This window comes from Triturus cristatus, chromosome 10 (assembly GCF_964204655.1).
Source record: "Triturus cristatus chromosome 10, aTriCri1.1, whole genome shotgun sequence".
Taxonomy (NCBI): domain Eukaryota; kingdom Metazoa; phylum Chordata; class Amphibia; order Caudata; family Salamandridae; genus Triturus; species Triturus cristatus.
Window position 1 is genome coordinate 992,910,467 of NC_140593.1, and position 23,468 is coordinate 992,933,934.

Below are 23,468 nucleotides of genomic sequence, written 5' to 3' on the forward strand. Positions count from 1 at the left end.
CATGTTGGGTCTCTTGGAGGAGGTTGGAAAACTGAGACCGGAGAGGACCTCCATTGGGTTAGCTACACTGGTGGCCAAAAGAGATATCACCCATAGCTGGAGGCTGCCGGAGCCCCCTCGTTGGAAGGATGGAGGCGGGTGGGTAAACTGGTGTGCCCACCAGGGAAAGCTGAACTACGAAGCATGGGGATGCCCCCGAAAGCATGCTAAGATATGGAGCCGTGGTGAACACATCAAGGGCTGAATGGGTAACGATGTTAGTGATAATGCATTTACTATGTCTACATATCTGTTGCATATTAATGTAGTCTTATAAAATCTTTTGTGGGAAATGCCGAAATTTAGGAAAACGAATAAAAGCTGGTTATAAAAATAAAAATGCCTCAACCCAATGGCTATATAGTAGAATAAATGGGCTGCATTGCAAGTTAGAGGTCCGGTGTCTGATCAGAGGAGTATATAGCATAATGGAGATGCCACCATATGGTAGGCAGAGGGTCCAATGACAATTGGGATCAAAAAATCATGAGGAGACAGCAGCACAAATCACAAGTTCTCTAGATGCGACAGACTGGCATATTGAGAAGAGGTTAATCAACGGTAAGCCCCCGAATTGCAAGAGTTTGGGTTGTCTAGTGTTGTAAATGTTAGTTATTAACATGTGAATGACTTTTGACATTTATATTCTACCCACTCCATTTACCTCATGCAGATTCTGAATGAACTCCAGCATATTGCCGATGTTACCATCCTGGATGCCAAGTTAACAGATTACAATCTTGATATTGCCATGCTGACTGAGGCATTGATGACTCTGGAGATGCAGCTGGTGGACCAGTTGGACGTAAGCAATGATAGTGACATAGAAGAAGCTCACATAAGCGTTGTCAGGAAAGCCTTCAGGTTGTCACACATTGAACGATTTGAGGAATTCTTCACCCGATCAGATGTTTTGATCCATTCTAAGCTCCAAATAGACAAGTCCAGCCATTGTTGCTTTCCTCCTATTTTGTGCCTAGATTTATCTTTCTACCTCTTGGTCCCACACACATTAATCTAATTTCACTGTACACTTCTGAACTTTCAACTATGTTACACTTGACTTGTATTTTGCATGCACAGCCAGAGACAAAGCTGAGATACCTGAAAGGTGTTAGAGTAAATTCAGATCATGGATACCATTTATTAGTCAGTACATGAGATCCAGTTGGTGAACACAGAGCTTGCCAATGAAGCTCTTAGCATGATCAATTTATGCTTGTGCACCTTAATTTACTCACTTATAATCAGGTAGGCATGCGCATTTGCATTTGCGTGTTATAGGAAATGCCTTAAAATAGTGTAATTCCTATCAGAGGTATGGTGGTGAACTGCATTGAGCAGGCACATTGCATACACAGTCGTTCGAGTTAGAACTTAGCAAACTGGTTCTGACACACTCATGAGATATTTTAATTTTTAGGATATTCAGAGTTTTTTGAACTTCCAAGCTATTTGGGTGTTTGGGCTGTGGGGTTTGTGGGCAAAAGGGCGCTTTCCATTGGGCGTTTGGTGGATTTTTCCAGCTCAGCGGGAGGACAGGCGTCACCGAGCAGCGCACTACTTTTGGTATTTTTACAAGAACACTACCGCCTATGGACGATTCTTATTTTTTAATAAGTAATATTTCTTACCTTTGCTTGTCAATAATACGTCAAAAGCACCCTCAGTGACATTGCAGTTGGGTCTCGTGTTTTGTTTGTTTTAGTTGATGCTACTCAAATGACTCATTTCCATTCTTTAGGCCAATGTTTATTTTGCCGACAGATACTTTAGACCTATTTCATAGTAGGCTCGTATGATTGAATTTATTGACATTTTGACAGGTGTCAGGCGATTTCCTAACGCCCCTCAAAATGTCAACCCACAGCTTTGATGAACATATCAGACTTTTTGTGAATATACTGTTACAGTTTTTGCACAGATTGCTAATTGCTGTGAACTAGGCAGGCAAAAAAGGAGGCAGAGATATTCATACCTATTAGTTCTTCTGTGAATTTTCTGAAGTGCCAAGATGAGGTTGTATCTGGTTGCAATGTGTAGATCTCTTGCTTACTAAAGGTAGTCACGCGATTTTCCAGTAATAACAATTAGCTGCCCGATGAAAATAGGCATTCTAAGAGCTTTTAAGTGTTGAGTGGGAGGTCAAATGCTCTTTTGCATGGTTCCGGACCTGCAAAACCAGTAGTTCCCCTGCTGCATTTAGAGGTGAGAAACCATAAGGTATTGATGGTGGAGCCTCAGCTACCTCTGTCAATGGAGACATTTGACCTGGAACTGCATCTGGCACAGACCCCCCTTATCATAGTTGTGGATAGCTCGCCCTATGTCGAGCATTGATTTTTCCGAGTTGAGACCACCGTACAAGGCATGATGGTCCTGGCAGGAAAACAAAAATACTCCCTGTGAGCCAGAGACATTTTTATTTTCTTCTGCATACATTGTCAAGCAGACAGGAACAATGTTTCTCCCATCCATCGTTCAGTTTTGCCAAAAGCGCATCAGCCTGTGCGGTAGATACAGTTTCAGCAAAATGACCCCCTCTCAAAGGCTGGGGGTCTTTAAAGGTCTAAATGAGGCTTCAGCTTAATGCCTTCCTTCAAAAATTTTAAAAATATTGTCTCTACTCAACTTCTGGCTGGATTAAGTGCCTAATGCCACCAACTCATGGTCCTATGACAAGAGGGTGAAGTCTGGTGTGTTTGGATTATCCATCCGCCAATATTCAGAAGATGCCTACTTGCCTCCGAACTAAAGTATAAGAATTGGTCTGACAGTGTCTTTCTTTCTCAACAGGAAATTATAAAGGAATTTGAACGCAACATTCTAGATATGGCAGCTGGATTTCTGGAAGCCGTCCAAGGTCTATATCCTTTTTCCTGTTAGCGGTGCTAAGAGGAGTAAACACATTAAAATAATGTGAGGCTACACCAGTGGTAGAACGGAGAATGTTTTAGAAAATGTAAGATTGAATATATTAATAGGCTCAATATTTTGGAAATAGAAAAAAGGAGTGGTAAAATATATTGATTTGAATTTCTGTTCCAACTTTTAACAATGTGTATAGGTAATCTATGGTGGTTATACCATTCCCCTGGAGGGCAGGATTCAATTATTTACACATGGGAGCTAACATTTATTTACATTTAGTTTTTGATTGACTCACTAGTGACTCAATAAACTACAATTCCCACGTTATTGTAGCTGTGCGAATGTTGTAGAGGGAACCCCATTTACAGTACAAAACTAAATGAAAGAAAGGACAGGATTTAACCATGATTAAGTCTATGAGAAAATGAAACACATCGTGTGGATCTCAGTGATTTCATTTTCTATTATTATGTTTCAGCAAATACATAGAATATGGCAATGGAAACTCATTTGGCACTCTCTTTCGCCAGCTGTTACAGTTGCCAGTGCTATTGCTCAAATTAACCATTTGTGTTGGATACTAAGTCTACATGTCTATCTATTCACTGATTTAAAAAAACAAAGTTAAAAGTTAGTTATGGTTGAGCTAACACAAAACCAAAAAACTCTGGAATTCTCCACCTAAGCAGTGTAATGCAGAATGTACCCCGTGGCTCATAACCATGTAATGGCTGCTCTCTTTAGGTATTCTTTTTTATTTTCTTACATGACATGAGCTAGTGGGTGTACTGAGCATGGCAGAGGGCATGAGTTATGGTGTCCATTGGTCATTGCACACCACAAGGGGCAAATTCCAGGGCTTTTTTGTTTCTGTTTTTGCTGAACCATTGCTGACCTCTAACTGTGCCTTTTTCGGTGATTTTCATGGATTTTTTTAATGATGTACTATATCCACCCAAAACCAAAGGGGATGATGGACGGAGTGTTGAACAATGCAAGCACTCACCCCCAGTCAACTGATCTGGGTTTAATCCATCATCATTCTTTAGCTCACTCCGCCACCCCAGTTCAGACATGGCCATATGCAAATCAGTCTGACCCTGTGCCTCATTGGAACTGTCCAGCCCGAACTGCCAAGCCATGTCTTCCCTGGACCGGAAACAAGCATCCTGGGACCGGTCTCTGGCTAATCAGCCGTCATCAGCCAGGCTAGCTTAAATCCAGTGGCAAAATGAGCAAGGGACCCATGTCTGGGCATACCCTGCCAACTTAGGGCGAACAAAGTAAAACCAAAGGGGATGATGGATGGAGTGTTGAACAATGCAAGCACTCACCCCCAGTCAACTGATCTGGGTTTAATCCATCATCATTCTTTAGCTCACTCCGCCACCCCAGTTCAGACATGGCCATATGCAAATCAGTCTGACCCTGTGCCTGATTGGAACAGTCCAGCCCGAACTGCCAAGCCATGTCCTCCCTGGACCAGAAACAAGCATCCTGGGACCGGTTTCTGGCTAATCAGCCGTCATCAGCCAAGCTAGCTAGAATCCAGTGGCAAAGTGAGCAAGGGACCCACGTCTGGACAGACCCTGCCAACTTAGGACGAACAAAGGAAAACCAAAGGGGATGATGGACGGAGTGTTGAACAATGCAAGCACTCACCCCCAGACAACTGATCTGGGTTTAATCCATCATCATTCTTTAGCTCACTCCGCCACCCCGGTTCAGACATGGCCATATGCAAATCAGTCTGACCCTGTGCCTTATTGGAACAGTCCAGCCCGAACTGCCAAGCCATGTCCTCCCTGGACCGGAAACAAACATCCTGGGACCGGCTAATCAGCCGTCATCAGCCAGGCTAGCTTGAATCCAGTGGCAAAGTGAGCAAGGGACCCACGTCTGGGCATACCCTGCCAACTTAGGGCGAACAAAGCAAAACCAAAGGGGATGATGGACGGAGTGTTGAACAATGCAAGCACTCACCCCCAGTCAACTGATCTGGGTTTAATCCATCATCATGCTTTAGGTCACTCCGCCACCCCAGTTCAGACATGGCCATATGCAAATCAGTCTGACCCTGTGCCTCATTGGAACAGTCCAGCCCAAACTGCCAAGCCATGTCCTCCCTGGACCGGAAACAAGCATCCTGGGACCAGTTTCTGGCTAATCAGCCGTCATCAGCCAGGCTAGCTTGAATCCAGTGGCAAAGTGAGCAAGGGACCCACGTCTGGGCATACCCTGCCAACTTAGGGCGAATTAAGCAAACCCAAAGGGGATGATGGACGGAGTGTTGAACAATGCAAGCACTCACCCCCAGTCAACTTATCTGGGTTTAATCCATCATCATTCTTTAGCTCACTCCGCCACCCCAGTTCAGACATGGCTATATGCAAATCAGTCTAACCCTGTGCCTCATTGGAACAGTCCAGCCCGAACTGCCAAGCCATGTCTTCCCTGGACCGGAAACAAGCATCCTGGGACCGGTTTCTGGCTAATCAGTCGTCATCAGCCAGGCTAGCTTGAATCCAGTGGCAAAGAGAGCAAGGGACCCACGTCTGGGCATACCCTGCCAACTTAGGGCGAACAAAGCATGTGGCTTCAAACTGGAACGGCATGGTGAGAAAAAAAACGATGGCTTTAGGCCCAGATCTCTATACTGGGGTGAATGTATGACATTGTTCTGCATTCTGTCCATCAACTGTTGTTTTTGCATTTGTCACCCAGAGTGGGACGGATATGCCCAGACGTGGGTCCCGTGCTCTCCATGCCACTGCAATCAAGCTATCCTGGCTGAAGAGGGGTGAAACCCCGAAACTGGTCCTAGGATGCTTGTTTCCAGTCCAGGGAGAACCTGGCTTGGCAGTTTGGGCTGGACTGTTCCCATGAGGCACAGGGGTCAAGACTGATTTGCATATGACTGGGTTCAAACTGGAAACACATGGTGAGCAAAAAAACGATGGATTTAGGCCCCGATCTCTGTACTGGGGTGAATGTAGGACATTGTTCTGCATTCTGTCCATCAATTGTTGTTTTTGCATTTGTACTATATCCACCCGCCATGAGTCAATTCCACTCTATGCATGGACTTTGGCGAGGCCCTGTGGCTAACCCGATTTGGCCATTCGCAATGGAGGATGATCATAAGACTCCTTGTACTTGGCCTTGTACTGGACTTGATTACCTAGTTGCCAAATTCCACGCAGATTCATCAAACAGCATCAGAGTTATTAGTAAATAGATTTTTTATTGCCCCCATTTATGTTTGCCCCAACCCAACAAATCTGATCAAAACTTGACATAAATTACAAAACTATAAACCTTCAAAACACCTGCCAACATTTATGTGGATTCATGGAACTGTGCCAAATTTATTAACAAATGAACACTTCTTTATTTCAAATCTGTTTTATTGTTTTCAAATATCTGTAAGCACAGTAAACACACATACATAAATATCTTAACGCTTCCTGTTGATACACTTCTATTGGCCCACAGCGCTCTAAATGGTCTTATCGCAGTATAGATGAACACTTCTTCGGCAGTCCCCTTGACTTGCCTGAATGAAACTGAGAAAACCAAGAGTAGGCTAAACATATTAAGTATCTGCCTACATTTTTGCAAATCCAGCAAACAGTGCCAAAGTTATCAGTAAATCAAAACTGTTTTGACACCCCAATTTTACTTTCCCCCACACCCTTTGGATCTGCATGAAACCCGAAATACCTTATTATAAAGCTGCTATAAATGAAGAGGCATGGAAAAATATTCAATAATCAGGTTACAGACATTTTTTCGATTCTGTACGATTAACCAAAATAAGGCATGATGTACAAAGCCCTATCATAGTCACAGGAACAAGGATTCTCAAAATCACAGGGTTTGCAACCGCAAAAGTGTTTTTACCAGTAACTAAAACTTATAAGTCAAACGCCTTTCCAACTCACCAAACGTTTCTTTGATTCGCAGTCAAATGCATCAATGATTTGCAACCACAATTACGGTAGCAAACTACTGATTAGATTCTGACTGCCAGTTAGGGTGGTTTCTAATGCGGCAACAGGAAGCTGTGCTGGGTGCCCACGGGGAGAGGAGACGGTCATCCAAGAAAGCACCGCATGCCCAGCCCACTGTCTTAAACAGGAAACACTTTTTTAAAAGCAGACCTTGTCGTTTTAAGGAATAGTGGCTCCTTTAATATAGGTTTCTAATTTGGGAATGTGAAGGCAGGGATAAATGTCTAATCTATCTTGGAGGACACTATCCTTGTTTGTAGCAAATCACAGGAGTTGCATATAGCGGGCTGCCTAATTAGTGCTTATTAGGCAGGTAGATTTACGACCCTCTCCAAGTAGACATTGTGCCATGTGACAAGCAATCTTTAGACTACATGCACAATGGAAGACAGGTTGCAAAAGGGTAGTGCACAATTTGGGCCCTTCTGTGAAACCTCCATGTATTTATTTATTTATTTAAAAAGTTTTGTATAGCGCGGACATGACCCAGGAGGGTATCAGAGCGCTTTACATAGGTTTAGGTAGACAAAGGAAAATAGGTAGGTGAGAGAAATCCTGGAAACAGTGAGGCGAAATACAACAGGGGCAAGCAGAGATTGGGACGGGCAAAGGAAGCAGGAAGGGTGAGAGCGACAATATACATCAAGAGCAAACCAGACTAAAAAAACCAAACAATCACTTAGAGGCAATAGGAGCATCGCATCAAGATCAGCGCATTGGTCATAAGAAGAGTTTGCTCAATAGTAGAGTATGTATTTTAGGCCGCAGTGACTTAGGGTGGTGTAAGGGAATATGCCACATTGGCTATTCTCTGACCCCGTTTAGGGATCCAGGTCACAAGCAGGGTCTACTGGGCCCTAACAGTGGCTCTGCAAACTGGGCCAAGTATAACACTTTTTGGCCCTTGCCCTCCATGATAGTGAGGGTGAAGAGTCATAGGCTTCTTGGAAATGTAGTGTGGGGGAGCCAGAGCTCAACAATCATTCTGCAATCCATAAAAGAGACTGTCCGGATCCTTGCTTGTCTTTACAAGAAAGAAAGTACTTTATGACATACTGGCACTCAATAGTACACACTACTAGCAGCCAAACACGTTAGTAATTCTTGGCACGGGAGCAGTGCCCACCCCATTCCCTTACTGTCCTCCTGTCCCTGGCTCTCTTCTCGATTCTGGGAAAGCTCCCCTTTTATTTCTAGTGGAAAACAGGAGTTGCATGCATCAGGCACAAGTGCAGATTAAATCATCCCAAAAACAGTATGTGTGCACAGTCTTTCAGCCCTTTACCCGCTCACGGGTGATCTCAGTCCTTCAGGTCTCATTCAACCCACCCAATACCTCGAGTTTGCCGCACACTCAGATGAGTGATGGTGCACAGGCAGGCAGTCTTTGCGTCTCTTCTGCTTCAAGCTCCTGACTGCGTTCAGTGGTCCGCCTGTTCCGGCTCCTATGTGAGCGGAAGGTGCCGCTTCTGATTTTGCCTGGTCCCCACATGAACAATGGTGGATATTTGGTATCTTTGGGTCTTGACAATGGGTCCACAGGCAAAGCCACGACAGGGTCTTGCTACACTCAGCAGTTTCAGCCCCATGGGTGCTGATCAGGAATTCAGCTGATGCATCACTGCATGGGTTGGTCACACCTTTGGCAGATGTAGCCCCGCATGGGCAGGTCACATCTTCAGCAGTTGTAGCCCCTCCCGGGCTGGTCTCAACTTTGGCAGAATTAGCCCCATATGGGCTTGCCACAATTTTGGCAAATGAAACCCCACCCAGGCCATTCACAACTTCGTCAGTTGCACTCGCCGCACAGGCTGTTGGCAACATACGAGTGACCTGCTGCCCGGCACAGCTGCTTTGAGGAGGACTGACGGCCACTTCCTTGTGCTAGGGCCCAGCTGGTAAGCCACCATCCCATCAAGCCTGGAGAACATCTGGACATCACCAGCTCAGGGCATTCTTGTGTACGGTACATGCTGTAAACTGACTTTAGAAACTTTTAATTTTGTGCGTGGTGATCTCAGTCCTTCAGGTCTCATTCAACCCACCCAATACCTCGAGTTTGCCGCACACTCAGATGAGTGATGGTGCACAGGCAGGCAGTCTTTGCGTCTCTTCTGCTTCAAGCTCCTGACTGCGTTCAGTGGTCCGCCTGTTCCGGCTCCTATGTGAGCGGAAGGTGCCGCTTCTGATTTTGCCTGGTCCCCACATGAACAATGGTGGATATTTGGTATCTTTGGGTCTTGACAATGGGTCCACAGGCAAAGCCACGACAGGGTCTTGCTACACTCAGCAGTTTCAGCCCCGTGGGTGCTGATCAGGAATTCAGCTGATGCATCACTGCATGGGTTGGTCACACCTTTGGCAGATGTAGCCCCGCATGGGCAGGTCACATCTTCAGCAGTTGTAGCCCCTCCCGGGCTGGTCTCAACTTTGGCAGAATTAGCCCCATATGGGCTTGCCACAATTTTGGCAAATGAAACCCCACCCAGGCCATTCACAACTTCGTCAGTTGCACTCGCCGCACAGGCTGTTGGCAACATACGAGTGACCTGCTGCCCGGCACAGCTGCTTTGAGGAGGACTGACGGCCACTTCCTTGTGCTAGGGCCCAGCTGGTAAGCCACCATCCCATCAAGCCTGGAGAACATCTGGACATCACCAGCTCAGGGCATTCTTGTGTACGGTACATGCTGTAAACTGACTTTAGAAACTTTTAATTTTGTGCGTGGTGGGGAAAAAAAGGAAATATTAAATGTGCAAAAGCAAATGTGCATTTCTCATTCAAGTGAAAATTCAGTTCACTCAGACCACTGTTTAAAAAAACACGGAGTAAATACATTTATCTAACGCTTTAATGCTAAACTAATTTCTCTTCCTTGATTATTCATGTGGGATTCTACCACTTGTTTCACTCACGGCCTAAAATGACAGGCTTAAGATTTTTCTTAGTTTAAATGACGTTTTAACCAATTTATATTTGCGTCATATTTCTGCATGCATTTTTCCACCTTGAAAATCAATCACTATCTTAGATTTCTACGGCTAGCAATCAAAATCAGACTTTTGCTCCAAACTCAGTAGTCTTCCGGGAACAAGTTTAAGGGGGCAGATTTAAAAGAAACTGACGCCTCTGTAGAGATGCGCCAGTTTCCTTGCGCCAGCCTACAATACCCTTGCGCCACCATGGATGCGCCGTATTTACAATACAGCGCACCATGGCGTAAGGATTGACAGGTGCGTCAGAAATTCTGACGCATCTATTCACGCAAAAGTCACGCATTGCTGGTGTCGTGTCACAAGCACAACGCAAAACCAGCAATGCATGGGAGGCCTATACTTATTGTACTGCGTCACTCCTTACGCCTGCTTCAAGCAGGCGTATAGTATTGATGCAATGACGTCCTAGAAATGGAGCAGTGAAATCTTGTAGATTTCACTGCGTTACTACTTCAAGGCTTTCCTACATGGGAACGCCCACCCTGCATACATTATACCTGACACAGGTATAATGTGATGCAGGTCTTTACAACGTGAGGCATCTCCTTAGATGCGTCACGTCGTAAATGGGCTGCAATGTAGCACATTGTTTATGTCGCTGCTGCGTCACAAAAAGTGACACAACGGCGGCACAAAAGTGTCACAAAGGGTTTGTAACTCTGCCCCCAGATTTTCAAAACTGGCCCTTTGTGAACATGTCATAAGGAGGCAAACGTGGCAGTAGCATGCTGTGGCATCCGCCACATCGCCCTGAACACCACATCACTAGGTAAGTGGATATGGAGTTACGAAGAGTAATGATATACTTGCTGATTGTGAAGATGTAGTGGTGGACAGTTTACTGGATGTAATATAACTGTAGGCTGATATTGTGTGATACAACTGTTCTTTGTTTTTCTCACATGCTATATGGTGAAAACAAATAAATTTAGTGGTGGGTCCTCGTTCCAGTGTCAAAATAAGGTGTGAATCTTGGCTCTTCTGGCTCTCTGCTTGTGAATGCGTGTTGATTCTTGCAAATCAGTGGCTCTCGCTTGAGTGAACTAATCTTCTTGGTGACTGAAGAAGATGAGTCCCTCCCATATTCACAATTGGGATTACAAGTCCGCCTGTATTTCTGGACACATATCCTCCCCCAAGAAACAGGTAGAAATGTGGGCAAAACATGTGGAAAACTGTCTAGTAGCACAGCTTTCTCTATTTGTCATTTCTCATACCAGATGGTAAAACTTGGAATTGTACGCTACAGGTCTAGAAATAACAAATACCATTGGTAGTGCCTGGTACAGTATTGCCAGACTGTGGTACAAGGCCACTCATTATCAGTTCAGTAGAGGCAGTTTAGTTACTAATTTTGCGGGTGTTTAACCCAGACGGAACACTTGCATATCACAAGTGACTTGACTGGTCTACTTCAGGTATAACCTGATTGTTTAGTTTGTATTCAACCAATCAGTTTGCACAGGGACCATTCTCAATCTCTATCTCGAATGGAAGACTGATGGGTGCTTCTCAGTGCTGTGATCATGAGACTCATAACCAGTGTGTGAACCTTGACCTCTTCACTCTTCCCATAGGAGGAGCAGTTTGAGTAGCCTGTAAAATGTTAGGTTTCACCCTTAACTCTTACCCTTACAATGGCACACAATAGAGAGTTGGAGAATGTCCACCACGAAAAGGTCTTGGAGACGGCGATCACCACCTTGGAGCAATTCACTAGGGGAGAGTACGATGAGGAACTTCCAGATGACCTGCGCTTAGTGAGTACCACTACCAGTATTTGTTTTAAACCTGGTTTTCTTTTTGGAACTTTTCTGCTTTCATTATATTTGTTTCTTGGACAGATTTATAGAAAGTACTTGCAGCCTTGGGATAGAAAGTAAAATTTGGAGTGGCACTGGAAAAGGGAGGTTGGAAGGGGATGTACATCTTCTCTCCCTAGCTATTCTTAATCCCTAGTCCTAAGAATGTCCACTTTGGTAAGGTTTCCTTCAAAATCACTGCATCACACCTGGGGATCCATTTCCACAACCCATTGAAGCATCTCTGACATTTAGAAAAATGCTGAAAACCTACTTCATCACATATGCTTTCAGTCCCTCATATATATATAGTTCAATGCCTCAGAGTTAATTCGTGGTTACACCACTGAACTCTTAATAAGTAAAGACTTTGTCTCCATAACATGGTCCAACCAAGGCACTTGTTTTTTACCCAAAAATATCACTGCTTAAACATATGTTATGCCGCTTTACTTCTATATAGTATAAAATACCCCGACTTACATTTTAATGAAATTGCAGGCCACCAAGAAGTTCCTTGATGATATGGAAGAATGAGGCTGAATGACGAATTCCTTTGTAAGGTCAGGAGATTCTAAGGTGACTTGCAATATCCTTTTAACATACAGCTGAGGGTATTTTATTCCTTATAATTCATGGTTACATGAAGATATGTAGAAGAAAAGTAGAATCTGTAGTGCGAAATTAAACATAAAAAGCGCAGTTAGTAATTTGTAGCAAAACATAGTAGAATCAGTTTAATGTAAGTTAGACTGAAAATAAATTGTGGCTCAGAAAGTGTAGAAACATGCAGAGAGTCTGTCTTTCCTGTAATTACCCATAGAATGGAAATTAATTAACATGTTGCCTTCAGTAACTCGCTTCGCCTGATCACTTTTCATTCAGAAAAACAGATCAGAAGAACAACAAGCATTGACATAGCCAATAGGTCTCGCCTTTGGGGCTTTATAAGTGTTTAGCTAGAGCTATTGGTTTTGCCAATGTTTGTTAGCTAAGTTAGCGTAAAGAACGGCATATATATATACACCGGGATATCAAACATATAATACACCTAATGGCTATACAGAGCCCAAGAAATTAGTGGTCCCCTGATATTTTTACTAACTACCATAATATTGGTCATTGAACAGCGCTTGGTTATGACGGCGCATTAACATACACAGTGACTATCATTCCATAGAGACAATGTCTAATCGCCCCTTTGCTCAAGAAAACTGAACAACATTATCCCCACGGAATACACCACGTGGTGAGGGGCCCCAGCACTCTTGTAGTGAGTCAAACAGCCGCATGTATAGAGCATCCGAACATTAAAGAATGTTCCTTCCATTAAGGGAACCATGACAAATTAATTTGTAACAAGTGTAAACATTGCAGGCGGAGGCCCATCCTTAAACCGAGATAACCAAAATAAGGCCAACGCCAAGCCAAAACACATACCATCACAAGTCCCAAAGAACCCAGTGACACAATGAGGAGCCTCCCACTACGCACTGGTATATACACAAACACTCCTCCTCCCTCCTAACGCATAGTTTTTGCAATGGCTAGGTCACAACACAAAACAAGATAGGCAGAAGTACCATGTTGACACAACAAAAATTGTGCACTTGTTATCATTTAAAACCAGACAATGCTGTGACAGCGCTTGTCGCCAAATATGCGGCAGCACTTCAAATCAATATAAAAACCACATTGACAGTAAGGGATAAAGCGCGGACAGTGACCTCCTAAGTGCAGCAGCCTCCCCCTCCCCCGGTGATAGTCACCCGTATATACTCGTTACCATTTAAAAAAACACACAGGCAATAACGTTTTAAAGCGCATGTCCCCAAATATGTGGTAGTACTACACATCGATATTAAGGAGCACATTAGCTGTAACGGTTACAGCGCGGATCGTGGCCTCCTAAATTTAGCAGCCCTCCCCGCGGTACTTACTTGTCCGTGTTCGCAACTGGCTAACTGTTTGAAAGTTCAAGGGTGCCGGTGTTGTGCACACGCCATATAAATAAACTTCTGCTGCTGTAAGACGCCGTAAAAGCCCAGGTCAAATGACGGAGCGGGCAATACGCAAATGAGCCCCCCCCCCGAGGGATCAGTTTGTGAAAAACTTTATTGATAGACCAAATAGTAAACAAAAGGGCACACACAGCCAAGCGGCTGTATTATCCCACTATTCCCCAGGATGTCTAATAACAATGAAGATCCCATCGACAGGAGTGTGAGGCAGCCACACCCACCTAGGCTTCAAGATTGATAAATTAGCACTCCCATATTGTCAACGGACAATAACAGGTCTTTTTTTTTTCAATATTTGATGCTTTTAGTAAGCAGCCAGCATGCCGCGCTGCTTAATTAAAAGCATCAAATATTGAAAAGTACTGTTTGCCGAGCCCCACAAAAAAGTCCACTGAGTGTCACGCCGCCAGTGAGGCATCCAGTCCCCGCGTGCACATCTTCTGTCCGTCCGCGTGCACACTTGGAATCCATATTGATTCCAAAAGGCCCTCGCATGGCGAGTGCAGCGCATGCGCGCTGCTAACGCCAGGCGAGACCTAAAAAGCTGTTCTTGTTGTTTACACTGCCTCTGTAATTATGCCCTGTGGCCTGACTTTCACCTTCGCTGCTGGCAGAAGGCATTATGACTTCACAACTCAGCTATGATAACTTACTACAGTTGACCAACTTACTCATTTCTTTATTATTGGTGAATAGAAAAGCCACAACTTGACTGTAATGAGAAAATTAGAGACAGTCTTTTATACAGAGATTGCAGGATTTCATGTATTATAAAATAAAATCTCCATTAATATAAAGACACTCCACCTCGCGTTCCATCCTCACGCTACGTCCCATCATCTTAAATTCACCCTGAGGCTTAGATTGTATTGCGCTCCTGTCTATATAGGGTTTAAAAACACCTTGAAAGGTTAAAATGCTTTTTGGATTGTTGAGTAATTAGGTCGTTCCTATGTATATTTTATATAGTGTTTTGTAGCCCTGATGAGGTCACTAAGCATTCCATTTGTAATGGGTCCCTGATCATGAGCTGACACATCAAAGGATTTGCCCAACCAGACACACGCACACTTCCCAAGCAATAGACTGTTCCTCATTCATTCTCTTTCTCATTGTTTTCTCTGACAGATTACATTTTTAACTAATTCAAATCATTCTTCTTTTTTCTTGTCAAGTTGCTTGTGGACAAAGACACTGTCGTCAATGCAGTAGGCGCATCGCATGACATACACCTGCTGAAAATTGACAACCGAGAAGATGAGCTGGTCAACAAAGTCAATACTTGGTCCAGTAACTTGATAAAGAAAGTAAGTGAAATATAAAATAGTCTGTAGCTTATGATGTACACAGCGTCTCCATAGGTACTGCTATTTCGAGAAAACGGTTCACCAACATGGTGAGGAGGAATATCAAAATGTATATATTTTTTACTATATGGAATGTACATCTCAACATTGCTGCATTTGTGATATTTCTCCAGCATATATCATAAGATACTTTCTAATGGATACAACTTCCTGCACATTTCTCGTCCTCAAAGATGACGCTTCTCCAGATGCAGGCTGAATACAGTAGATTTTTTCTTCATTTTCTCCATGCGGTGCCCAGTGGTGTCTTAGCAGCTCCAGAAACAGTTTCTGACATCACTGCCATTAGTGGTGTATTGAGCCAATACATTCACTGCCTGTGCCACTGACCTCTGTCCCTTTTTTCCCATATGGCATAGGCACCAGGATCTAATACTTTCCAGGGAATTTCCACCCAGTAGTTTTGCCTTTTTTTGAAGCAGTGACTTATTTTTCCAGCTAGATTCATGCTGCCTCCACAGGTCCTCAGGTTTTAAACCCTGTGACGCATGCAAGAGGCCTGTCTTAGAGCGATCCTCTTGCAACTTGAATGTGGCATCTTTTTTTTTAATCTATGTGCCATGATGCAGCGTAAAACACTTAACAGAGAGACAAAGTTGTTCTTAGCAGTGCACCAACAGGAGAGGAACTCCAAGTTATGCTGTTTCTCCAGATGGCGTTAGAACAAACAAATGATGGACGGAATGCTGACAATGCAGACATTCTCCAGATGGGGCTCAAACTCATCATTGAGCCAATTCAACAGTACAGGAAGAAGAACCATCACATCTTCACCCCTAGCATAAGAATAATAGGAAACAGATATCCATCTTGTTCCTTCCACCATAAAGGAGACTCTGACCAATGATTTAGAAATAACTGTAGAACGCTTGTAGAAGTGTGACTTTCCTCTTCTGATTAAATTCCATTTTTTGAGAAACTGAAAGCAAAGTTTAAGGTACACCTCTCTTTTGCGACTTCAAACTCTACTCCGATGAAGGCTTTTTGCACCACTTCTTTTTAAATATTGGGAAATGTACCAGCAACCTCTCAAGTTGCATTTCAAATGGCTCCCATCAATCCCATGGAAACAACAGTGCATTCAACCCAGGTTCAGGGCACATTTGTTCATCTTACATTGTCATCCATTATTGTGATGTTACAAACTCTTCCCTGCTGCACTATCTTCTCATGGTTTATCAAATGTGGCACCTGCTAAGCCTCAGACTGCAACACATACCTAGCTTCAGATAGGTTGGTTTCACTGCTTTCCATGTCTCTTATAGCAGACCTTATTTTTAAGACTGTTAAAAAGAGAATGTTTATTATAAATTTGGATGAGCAACAGTTGATAGGAAGAACCCTAAAAAAGGCACATTTGGGTTTGATGCATTATTTAGCTGAGATAGCAAAAGACTTGAGCCACACCCTGTGCACAATGAAGGCAAACATTTCACAGCAGACATTCTGCTTCCTCTTATGGAATCTGCTATGGTTTATTCAGTAGACCTACAGAATTCCAGCAGGTCAATAACTTGATGGAAGCAGAATTCAAAGAGGGCTATACACCCTCTGTGGAGGAATACAAACTAAATGCTGTAGTTATTTGCAAAGTTTCAGAGAGATCAAACCCTTCATTGTCTTCTGCTGAGAAGCCCAGTCTGTTCATAGAGATACTGTCTTGCTCAGAACAACCAATGGATCTGCTACTCCATGCAGCTATGGCTCATTGTTGGTAAGATTCAGGTTTCCAAGTTATAGTGCTCTTGTGCCTTATTCGATCACTATACTCTTGCATTCTTCTAGAGCCACAAGTAATTACTTCAGGGATTTCCCAGAGAGGGAGAACCTGTGGCCCCACCAGGTTCTTCACACAAACTGCAAACACTTTGTCTCAGAGCATGTAGACTAAAAGATTAAATAGTGGGTCATGGAGAACATTGTTTAACCGCTACAGGATAATCATCACCTAATATATTTTTTCAAAATCCAATTTGTGAACATGATATAGACACTGTCAAATGTTTCTAGTAGTGATTCCTCTTTTCCTTACACTCCAGAGCTGAGATAGTTTTCAGTTGTATTGTGAGTGAAAATCTGGGGTTGTAGAATTCCTTTCCTCCAAAGCCTTTTATTCCTCTAGTGATGGATCTAAATTTGGAGCTTCAATTTATTTAATTCGATTACTGCTTCTTCCATGCTCTTTAAAGATTTTAAAAGTGTTTGTAATGGTTATTAAACCTGCCAGAAGTGTATGTGAGTGCTATTGCTCAAACTAATTTGGACAAGGTCACTTTGAGGGCAAGTATCTCCTTTATGCCAAAGATAGATTCGAAGTTGTATACTTCAAAGAAGATAAAACGGTATCTATTTATTATATTCATTTTTTTGGCTCGTCAACCCTATGGGGTGTCAGTGGGCTTTACATAGAGCAGTGATAGAACAAAGGGACCCAGGTATACAGTGAACAGTGAAAACACTGAATGTAATTTTCCCTCTGCCTCATACTTCTAAGATACAGAAAGAGTGGCAAAGATTACATCCTAAAAGGGTGCTCAGCTATTGCTTGAAAAGATCAAATAAATGCATGATTGATTATCAAATTCTTAATGGCTTACTTTGATCAAAGAAGCTGTGATTAGGCAGAATATTTCTAGATTGGTGGTTACCTGCATTAAATTGTGGCACAAATTTGATTTAAAAAAAGATCTAACCGAAATCACCAATGCAACTAAGCTTCCACTCTTGAGAGATATACTAGTTTTAAAAATGTGTTAGGCAGTAATTTCGACTTCTGTGTACCTTTCAAAAATGTGTTGAGTTTAAAAATGTAATTGTTTTAAACATTAGGCGGTTCCTCTGTGATTATAGGTTTTATCTATCTAGAGCCTCTGTAAATGAACCTGGCATCCACGCCAGACAGAGGGGATGTTGGCGAAAGGTATTAAAAAAAGACTTGACCTCCCATTTCTAGTAAATTAAGAAGCATTTGTTTCTGTTTGAATCAAATGAGCCTCCAGTCTAAGCTCTTTCTCTCAACTCATGCAGGGTTAGCCAGGTTCTTTTAAAGATGAAAGTGGCTGTTTACCCACACTGCATGGTGTTAGCTATTGATGGCTCACATGTGCACATTGAGGAACTGGTAAGATGACACGTGAGGCTGATAGACTCAAGGTAAATAAGAAAAAACGGTTGGACTCGATGATATCTATGCAGGTGAGTTACTGAAGTATTGTAGTTCAACAGAGACATGTCCATTAATAATAAGCTGAGTTGTGTGGAATAAACAGTTGGATTCAATGATGATACTTGTGTTGGTGAGTTTATGACTTATTAGAGTTCAAGAGAGACTGAATATGTATTGGTAATCAACTGACAAATATGAAATTTTCCAAGGCATATGTGCCTGTTAATAGCAATGTTGACAAGGCATTTTAGCGATATAGCTAAAGGCGAGGTCCAGATGAATTAGATGTGCAGGGCAGCTTCACAAAGACGAAAACATCTCTTTGTGGGCTGAGATTGGTGGCTTTGATTCAGAGATGAAGATTGAAGATGAAGGATCTTTTCCCAAAGAGTACTTTTATAAGCGATGAGTGGAGTTTTTTTTCATTTTTATCCACAATGGATGGATGCGAAGGCCCTTTAGTTTTCTTATGGTTATCCGCTCAAGGGATATCATAGGTGTGATTCATGCCTTCTTATGAAGCCCCATGTACAAAGGCCTCTTGGGAACCATGGAGCCAATCTGTTTTTCCTGTCAGCCATACCTTTCTATCTGCCCACCGGTTTATAAGGGCACTGCAGCTACGTTTCCTGCGAATGCGACCATTTCAACTAGTGCTTTTTTTCTATTTGTCCAAATGAATCAGCTCACACGTTTTTGAAAATCTTCAAGTGAGGATGACAGCGTGATGTCAATGGTGGATGATTATAGCCATTGTTTGTAATTGTCATGTAATGACCTACACAGGACAGGGTTGCTCCGGGACAGGAGGCATGCATGGAGCTGCTGAGAGGGTGCTTTGTGCTGAATTTGTAACAGTGGGCGTGATAAAGTGTGGTCTGTGCAGTGCAGTAGTATGAGGATATGTGGGACTTCTAATAACATTCAACGTCATGCTAGGACTGATTCGTTAAAGTGATTAATTATTTGGCACCCACTGATAGATTCCTGGATAAGCATAAGAGTTGAAAAAATCTAGAGAGGGCTTTAGGTTTTTCAGGTTAAATCGACAGAAGAGTCATCCTTAAGAAGAACTGCCTCAAAACCACCAGCAGGAACAAGTTCACCTGAGAAGGCCACTTCCTTATGCCTTCCCAAAATAAAGAGAATTAAAAAATGCTGCTCTTCCGTTCCTCTATTGTGGAATGAAGGGCAGTAACACTTTTGCATCAGGTGGTGTCTATTATATTAGAGAAGTCATCTCTCAGCCATCCCAGGTGGGGTGTGATTTGCAGTTGTTCATTTTTGTCCTTCTTTCATTAGCCACCTGGTTCCTAGTTTCCTCTGTGTATCCTGAAGTACTACTTGCTGAGTCTGCCCAGACTTACCTTTGTGGCTCAGATTACGTTCTGCTAGTGTACTGACTACGGTATACATTGGGGGACACAAAACTGTATTTATGTAGCACATCTGCTCTAATTGTATTAGTATGCTTTGTATGGAACAAACAAATGCATCTCAACAACAATATTAATGGTGTTCGCAAACTGCCAAAGGGATGGCTAAGCTAATTGCTCAGGGAAAATGATGTGTCTATTATATATTTTCCAGGATTGGTAGGTTGGTTAAGTTCTCAAAGATGAAGAAGCGTTCGGGGAGTTTTTTATTATAGGGATGTTCAGAAAATATATGTATCTTTAAGGATAGCCGGATGCGTTCAGGTCTGCGTTATGAAGGAAGTGAGTTCCAGAAGTTGCCTGTGGCTCCAGTAAAGGTTTGCCTCACGGCTTGAGATGTCTTGAATTTTGAGATTTAACTTTGGGGTAAGTCTGTGCTCCTAAACTCCAGTTATCTGCCTAATATAGTAAGTTGGCTCAATATACAGGTGGATGATTTAGTACATAAAGAAATCCATTTTAAATATGATCCTTGCTTAAGGGTAACCAGTGAAAGTCTTTATATTCGAGACTCTATGTTTAAATGATCTCTGGGACCAGCCACGTCTGGCCATGGAAGGAAAGACTGCTTTAAGTGGGGCAAGAGAGACTGAGGAATACCAGTTAGGACAGTGTTTCCAAAATCCAGATGAGAGATTATTATGGTGTGTGCTGCTAATTTGTAGATGGTTTATAGTTGGAAGGTTCTTTTCATACAGAGTGGAGATATAAATTAGATGACTGAGCACGTATATTTACATGGGCAATAATAAAAGTGTGCTATCAACTGTGAAGTCCAATGAGTCTACCTCATGGGACATCTCTTTAAACATTTCTCCATATACTGCTTAAAAAATAGTAATATAGTGTTTTATTGTTAGGCTACTCTACAATGTATTAGAATATTTTTTAAGATTGCATTGTAATCTTATGTATTTAAACAAAATCACTGTACAGCGCTGTGATGTCCTTAGGGAAGCTGTAAAGCATAATAAAACCACAAATGCATTATTGTAGGCAGGCAACCTTACATAACTGTGCTTAAAGATCTGGAAAAATAGACAGGTTACTCTATTTAGGGGAGTTGGCAGTTTGTTACAATCTGTGGATCAAAAGATTTTCCTACTAGACAGCTCTCAATGAGTTTTGGTACTTCTTAGCGGATAGCACTGTTTGCATCTGAACTCTGACAGTGTGAGTACTTACTGCATTGTCCAAGCTTTATTTGAAGGTAACTTTTGTCCTGTGGCCTTCATACCTATATTAGCAACTCATTTCAAGCGGTTGGTTAGTGGGATGGAGTGACCACACTGTCTAAAGCCAAAATGGGCAAGAATCTTCAGTGTGGTCTCTCCAATTCATCCCACTAACCAACAGCTTGAAATTAGTTGCAAATATAGGGTGAAATTGTAACCTACTTGTACAAAGTATCTTCACCTACACATCTCTTTAAAATTAAAAGCTGGTGATCAGATAAGAGGTAGAAAGTAAACACCCAATCACCGTTTTCTAAGCAGCAATTCTCAACAATGCAAAGGGTGTCTGTATAAAGCCAAAATGGGCAAGGATCTGCAGACACCCTTTGCATTGTTGAGAATTGCAGCTTAGAAAACGGTGATTGGGTGTTGACTTTCTGCCTGTTGTCTGATCACCAGCTTTTAATTTTAAAGAGATGTGTAGGTGAAGATACTTAGTTACATGTAGGTTGCAATCTCAGAATCAACAGCTTCTTTTTCAGCACCCAATAGGGGATTCAAGTCTTCACAAGATCATGTCTGCTGTAACCTACATGTAAGATGAGCTACTCTCAGGAAAGTCCATTTCACCTTGCCTCTACTTGGCATTTTGGAATGAACAGCAGCAAAATGTCATATGGTTGGCATCATTTTTTAAATGATATTGAACAGTTTTAATACTTTTTGCTGTGTGTCATGTTCGGAAGCTACTTCACTGTAACATGTTTATCTTCAGTTTTGTACTGGTATGCAAATGAAAAAACACTGGCAAAACATAGGTCTTGGGAGACTCGGTTAGGGGATACACCTTACTGTAGAGATCCTTGAATCTCCAAGACTGCTTGGAGCATAGCGGCTATGTTGGTCTACATGGAGTAACAACACCAATGACCCCATTCAGTTGAGCACCAAACTAATTGAACACGAAATGAAGCTTGAAAGTTTTGATGAAAGGTGGCACACTGCAACACAAAACTCTAAATTCAAGATCCCAAAGCATGATTTTATTGACCAGCATTTTCCTGCAGTTTCAACATCATTACCGGTCTCCATTTCCCACAGGTTCATGATAACGAATGGGACAGGAACCGCAGCCGGGTTACTGAAATTGACCTCTACATTGACAGTGTACGAGAAGACCTGGATAACCTTGATCTCCAGGAGCAGATGTAGTTTAAGCTGCAACAACCAACAGCAGTGAGACATAGAACAAGGACGATATTAATCCAGAACAACGGTCCTTGCGCAAAGTGATAATGTACTCTCATGTAAATATATTCATACAACTCTCCAAATTCACCAACACCTTTATTTATATATAATAAATCATTTTTAAAAAACTTTACCCGTGTGTGCTGTTCTGAATCTGTGACACCAAAATGCAGGCCTATTTCAACATTTTGTTTTGCAACTCGCATATTTCATATGTCTGCAACCCAATTTTAGGGATACATTTCCTTGGGTTAATCACAATACTGTAACAAACAATAATTTATTGGGTTTTACACTTTTCTTCCAAGTTGTTGACACAACATAGGAGCATATTAGCAATACACAGCGATAAATGTCGCAAAGCGCGATTAGCGCTTTTTTATTTATTGGCGTCTATCGCTGGAATTTTTCGCCTGGTTAGCGCGTTGTTAACAACGCGTATCACCGAGGCGATAAAAATTCCAGCGATAGAGGGGATATCGCCGTTTTCCATGAAACAACGGCGATAACCTTGCTGATATGACCCTGTGGTGGTATCAGCATAATCCACCCCCAATGGTAAGTATAGCTAAGTCAGGATTTTAGCAGACGTTAGTTTTTGGCGAAAGCTGCGCTTTTCGCCAAAAACTAACGTCTGCTAAAATCCTGAGGGCCAGCTTGTGAATATCGCAATGTGTATTTAGTGATAATTTACAAGGTAGTCCGTCAGGGGTACGCCCAGTGACGCCCACTTTCCATCTCATTAGAATTGCGAAGCGAGGCGTCGGGAAAGCGGGTGCCAACATGCGCTAATGCATGTTATCATCCCCTTGTAGATAGGGCCATAATCTTATCTCCGCTTTTTTGGCTTTTAAAGCCAAAAAAGCGGAGATAAGGCCCTTGTTAATATGCCCCATAGTTCCTTAAAATCTCTCCTGTATACCATGTATAATTTTTTTTAACAGTGGCGATTGAAATATGCTCCTTTCAGGAGATGTCCAGCTGCCCACTTTGAGTGGCAACTGTCTCGTGCATAGGCCTTATTATAGAGCCCTATGCCAGAAAACTCAGGAAAATTCATCTTATTGCAAAAGAAAAATAATAGTGTATTTCTTGTTAGACCGTGTTGTCTTACAGTCACCTAGATTTACTAATGCTCCCCAAGACAGGCGTTATCTATAATTGATGTTTAGGGTGAATTACAGTATGTTGATTGATATAAAAAAAAGTACCATTTAACTGCAGAGAAGATTTAGGATTTTAAACTGCATCTTATTAACTTATCTTACTTTGATTTGAGTGGCTATCTTTTTTATTCCACTTTTGCATACACGCAAATTTCCTTCTAGTGA

General features: G+C 42.4%; 1 protein-coding gene across 1 annotated transcript in view; it reads left to right on the top strand.

Annotated features, from left to right (window-relative positions):
- Positions 1–22,270, top strand: part of DRC3 (dynein regulatory complex subunit 3) — a 160,519-nt gene extending 138,249 nt beyond the window's left edge. Inside the window, exons 9-13 of the mRNA XM_085630204.1 lie at positions 713–844; positions 2,836–2,906; positions 11,556–11,679; positions 14,918–15,049; positions 21,988–22,270. Coding sequence (XP_085486330.1) covers positions 713–844; positions 2,836–2,906; positions 11,556–11,679; positions 14,918–15,049; positions 21,988–22,098 — 570 coding nt within the window. The 3' untranslated portion in view covers positions 22,099–22,270. The remainder of the gene's footprint in view (positions 1–712; positions 845–2,835; positions 2,907–11,555; positions 11,680–14,917; positions 15,050–21,987) is intronic.
- Positions 22,271–23,468: the final 1,198 nt, after the last annotated feature.